Source organism: Lotus japonicus, chromosome 5, assembly GCF_012489685.1.
Source record: "Lotus japonicus ecotype B-129 chromosome 5, LjGifu_v1.2".
Taxonomy (NCBI): Eukaryota; Viridiplantae; Streptophyta; class Magnoliopsida; order Fabales; family Fabaceae; genus Lotus; species Lotus japonicus.
In genome coordinates this window covers 5,850,515-5,855,286 of record NC_080045.1, presented here as the reverse complement: position 1 = coordinate 5,855,286, position 4,772 = coordinate 5,850,515, and the positions used below count along the sequence as shown (strand labels likewise).

Sequence of the window (4,772 nt, the reverse complement as noted above, 5' to 3'; positions counted from 1 at the left end):
TATGTATTAAATGTGTGTTATTTTTGTAACCATTATTTATAGGCTTAATACATCAGAAGGCCCCTGAAATTGTAAAGGGAATCAGTTCCAGGGCCTGGAAAATTTTCGCATCAAATTGGGTCCCTAAAATTTTTTTTTTAATTCAATTAAGGCCAAATCTCAATTTTGTCCTAGTCATCAGTGACACCTGGCTTTTATAATTTTTTTTAATTAAAAAATATTAAAAAAATAATTTTTAATTCCAAGTCAACAAAATAATCAAAAAAAAAATTTAAAAACTTAATAAAAACCTAATCTAATAATCATAAACTAAACAACCTAATAAACCTAATTTAAAAATCTAATCTTCAACACCATCATCTTCATCATTCTCATCTTCAACACCCAACACCTTCATCTTCTAAACCCAGCAACATCCACCCCACCTGCAACCTCAACATCCACCTCCAACACCATCCCCAAACCTCAACCTCAACCTCCAACCCCCACCCCCAAACGGCCAAACCAAAACTCCACCCAACCCCCAACTCCACCTGCAACTGAAACCCCATCCCCACCCCCACCTGCAACTGAAACCTCCACCCCCACCCCCACCCGAAACCAAAACCCCAAATCCCCAAATCCACCACCAGGCGATGCAAGGAGAAGGAGTGATTGAGAGAGAGAAAGAAAATCTCAACCTCCTTGAGTCCCAAAACCCCGATTTAGAGGCGGTGGCGCTCCATCCGACACACCGCTGCAGCCACTGCGTGAAGCTTCTGTGGATGTTGGATGTGGTTTGCATGTGGGTTTTAGTCTCTTTGATTTTCTCGATCTGGACCGATTCTTTCAGATCTGGTCTCTTTTGTTTCTCTTTTTCTTTGTTTCTTGATCTGGTTTCTTTTTCAGATCTGGTTTCCTTTGTCCTTTAGGTTCTATGTGTTTTCCCCTTTATCTTTTCCTGGAGTTGAACACAAAATGGGTTGAAGTACATATAACATTCTTATATATGTCAAATTTCTTCAATTCTTTAGGGCCAGTAGTTGATTAACGAACAAGAGGTGCTGCTCAAACAGGTACCAGTTACAAGAGAAATAAAAAACAAAGACAGGGGAAAATGAAACAGGGGAAAAGATAGACAAAATTCAAATCAAAATAAAAAGATGTGCAGGTTCACGCAGCAGCATAACAAGCAGCAAGTTTAGCATATCAGTAGGCACAGGTTTGCAGGAGAGCAAAAGCAAATCAACCCCCCATGGTCGTTTGAACCTGAACCATGGTGTGCGAGGATGGTGCTTGATCTTGCATTAGTGATTATTAGATTAGGTTTCTATTTAGAATAGATTTTATTAATTTTTTTATTTTTTATTTATGCTTCAATATATGAGTTGGTATTAAAAAATAAAGTTTTAGAAATTTTCAGGTAAAAAATAATTCCAAATGCCACGTGGAAAAGCTGAGTAGGCTAAAATTGAAGCCACTTCAGCATCAGACACACTTTGTCCTTAATTGAATTAAAAAAAAAAATTTAGGGACCCAATTTGATGCGAAAATTTTCCAGGTCCTGGAACTGATTCCCTTTACAATTTCAGGGGCCTTCTGATGTATTAAGCCTTATTTATATATAAATCTATCACTATACTTTATGTTTATTCATAGTGCATTAGTCAAAGGTGGAAAAAAATTATCGGACAAACACTTATACAAAACTTACATTTATCTCACCTCAAGATGACTAGTAAGGGCTCAAACCTGCAACCTTATCAATTAAGAGACCCTGACCAAGATTTACACTTTAACTTATCTGAAGAGGGATGAACATTAATTTGGGTGGGGAGGGGTCCAAATCCAACTTGTCAAAACAATATTTGCTTCTTTGACTGTTATATTACAACAGCAATCATCTTCAAGGAATAACATAGAAAAAATATAAAATCTTCAAAGCATTAAACACTAGTGTAGTTTGCAGAAATTCGAAGTTGAATTTAAACAAAATTGAAATTGAAAATAACTCTGGTTCTATTTAGGGAGAAAGATCTGAACCAATCAAAAATCTTGTGTAATCTCACAACTCAGCTTTTCCAACAACTTCAATCTCAACGGCCTACAACATCACATAGATAAAACTGTTGCAGAACTGGAATCAAAGACAGGCAGAATGCTGATTTAAATCACTAACAAGTTACATCATATACCATCAATTTACAGTTTTTGAAATGCAAGGGGAAATGTCTGAATTTCATAAACTTTATGAACATATAACTGGCTGTATCTGAAGCTACAAATAATTTTCTCTTGTTTTTCATTGTATTGTGCTGAGCATACACTTGGAAATCAAAATACTAGTAGAGTAATTCACACTGCACATTTTCAAGAACTCAGAAGACATTTGCTTCAAAACTGGGTTGCAACCACTCTGAATTACTAACAACAACTTAGCTGCTAACCCAGCTTCCACTGCCTTTGAGGCACATTCTTCAGGTGCAAGCTTGTAGATAGCCCACAATATTGACAATGCAAATTGAGTGCACCTCTCTGAGACTCTCATCAGCAACTTCACCACATTAGGAATGATGTTTGGACACTCTTTCAAGGCCATTCTTCCCTCTGGAAGAGTTGACAAAACCTCTAGAATATAAAGTGCTACCTCTAAGCACTCCTTGTTCAAACTAGGCAAAAGCTCAATCAATTGAGGAACTGCCCCTATGCTTATCACAGAGCTTCTAACAGATTCATGGGAAGAACATATAGCTTTGAGTAAAATGAGACCAGTTAAGACCCCAGTTGGGTGTTTCTTATCCCTCACTAACCTCAACAACCCAACCAAAAGACTCAAGCTTGAGACAATCTCTGTTTCATTCCCATTCCCACTCCCTTCAATCAACAACATCTCAATCAATTTAGCACAGTTCATCTTTGTCTCAATGGTTCCCTCATTCATGATATCCACCAATAATGAAACCTTTGCAGGATGCATCAAATTCCTCTTCAGCTCAGATACCAAATCCAAATTCACAATGATCCCAATTGCTTCAGAGCCTACAGCATGTGAAGTGAAAGGACCTAACAAAGAACAAACCAAAGCAAGCCCACCATTTTCTGACACAGTCCTTCTAGCAAACACATTAGCTGCAACAAGTTGCCTCAGATCCTTAAGAGCTTTAACCCTGGCTTGACCCTTCACCTTCTTGAGCATATCCAAGAGGTCCAAGACTCTTCCCTGAACATCCTCAAGCTTCTTCTTCATGGCCAAGTACTTGTGAGAGAACCATGTGAGGATCAAGTGGGTGAGTGTCTTGTTGGGTGTGACAGAATCATCCCAAAGCTCTTGCATTGTTGTGGGACAAGTTTTGTGACCAAGTGAGAACCATTTGAGGATGTTGGATCTGTCATAGGTTTGGCCAGTGCAAAGGGTCACAGGGTCCTGCATTGGCTCAAGAGAGATTGGACAGATGAAAACAGATGGAACATCAATTGATTCCATCTCCTCAATCATCACCTTCAGATCCAAAATCTCAACCCCTTTCATGGTGGATTCAAGACCCAGAACATCAACAATCTTCAAACCCTCATCTTTTCTATCCTTTGATGCCTGATACAGAGGCATAGTTGCATGCCCACCAACTGTTTGATGAAAATACATAAGCCTAAAGATCACAAAATGCTTCAAATTTTGGTTGAAGAATGAACAAGAAACTTGTGGGGAAGATAACAGAGAGGAGGAAGGTTGAGAGAAGAAAAGGGGTTGTTGTGAAAGGTGTCACAAAAACCTTTTTCTTTTCTTTGTTCAACTGTGCTTGCTTTTTTCTATGGTCAAAAAGTGGTGTTACCTTGATTATTTTTCATCATGGATGGCATGATTGAGTGTTGATTTTTCTTGGCTAACAACAAAGCTTTGCTTGTTCTTCTTGTTATTCTTGATCTTGAAGCTCCAAGAAAAGTGAGATATCATTAACACAACAAGAACAAAATAGGTCTAAGAAAACAGTTCTGGACTGTGTAATGCAACTTTCAATTTACCATGAGAGAAAGGTACAGGGCTAAGGGTGAAAATGGGATAAGAAGCACACATGAAGAAAAAGCTTGCATTTGTGAATTTGATTGTGATTATATCTTGGATAGTTGGGTATAAATATTTGATGGACTATTTATTATTTTAATTTAAATCCTCATTGAATTCCGCTAAGATTCAAAAATAGGTTTATATTTCTTCTAACAAATATATTTCTTGGAATTCGATTATTTGAAGTGATACTCTTGTCTTACAGTGTCTAACTTACTAGTTTTTTTTTTTTATAGACGCTAAACTAACTAGTAACTTCAGTATCATTAGAAAAGAAATTAAAAAATACAACATTCAATCCAACCATATTAAATGCAACAACTTTTAATGAAACAAAAATCACTTTTATTTTTTTGACTTTGACTCCATAAATAGAGGATAAAGTATAGAAACCGAACCATTAGTTCAAAAATTAAAAAATATTTAATTATTAAATATATAATTTTTATACGTATGCATGAAAATTATAATTTAATTATCAAAAATCATTTCTAGGAGTGAACTAAAGAAAATAAGTTGATTTTTAAACGTGCCATTAAAAATTTGAAAGTTAGAAATTTAGTAACAAAAAATTGAATTTTAGAATCATCTCATATCTTCAATCTATGATACTCTGTATCCTTTAAAATAAACCATCACTGTATTATAACTTTATTTAGCTAATTTTTTAACCATTGGGACAGTGAGTAACACTTGCTTTATTTGTTTGTTTATGCTATTTTTTCACAGT

The 4,772-nt window shown here is 36.0% G+C and overlaps 1 protein-coding gene across 2 annotated transcripts; it reads right to left on the bottom strand.

Annotated features, from left to right (window-relative positions):
- Nucleotides 1-1,980: 1,980 nt before the first annotated feature.
- Nucleotides 1,981-4,080, bottom strand: LOC130720328 (U-box domain-containing protein 30-like). 2 transcript variants are annotated; one of them, XM_057570959.1, is made up of 2 exons: nucleotides 3,810-4,080; nucleotides 1,981-3,626 (listed from the first exon to the last, which is right to left on the bottom strand). In XM_057570959.1, exon 2 carries the CDS (start codon nucleotides 3,620-3,622, stop codon nucleotides 2,282-2,284), a length of 1,341 nt encoding a protein of 446 aa, XP_057426942.1. In that variant the 5' UTR covers nucleotides 3,623-3,626; nucleotides 3,810-4,080; the 3' UTR covers nucleotides 1,981-2,281. The 2 variants fall into 2 exon arrangements, with proteins under 2 accessions (XP_057426942.1, XP_057426941.1); XM_057570958.1 differs by having other exon boundaries at nucleotides 1,981-3,603.
- Between the last annotated feature and the right edge of the window lie 692 nt (nucleotides 4,081-4,772).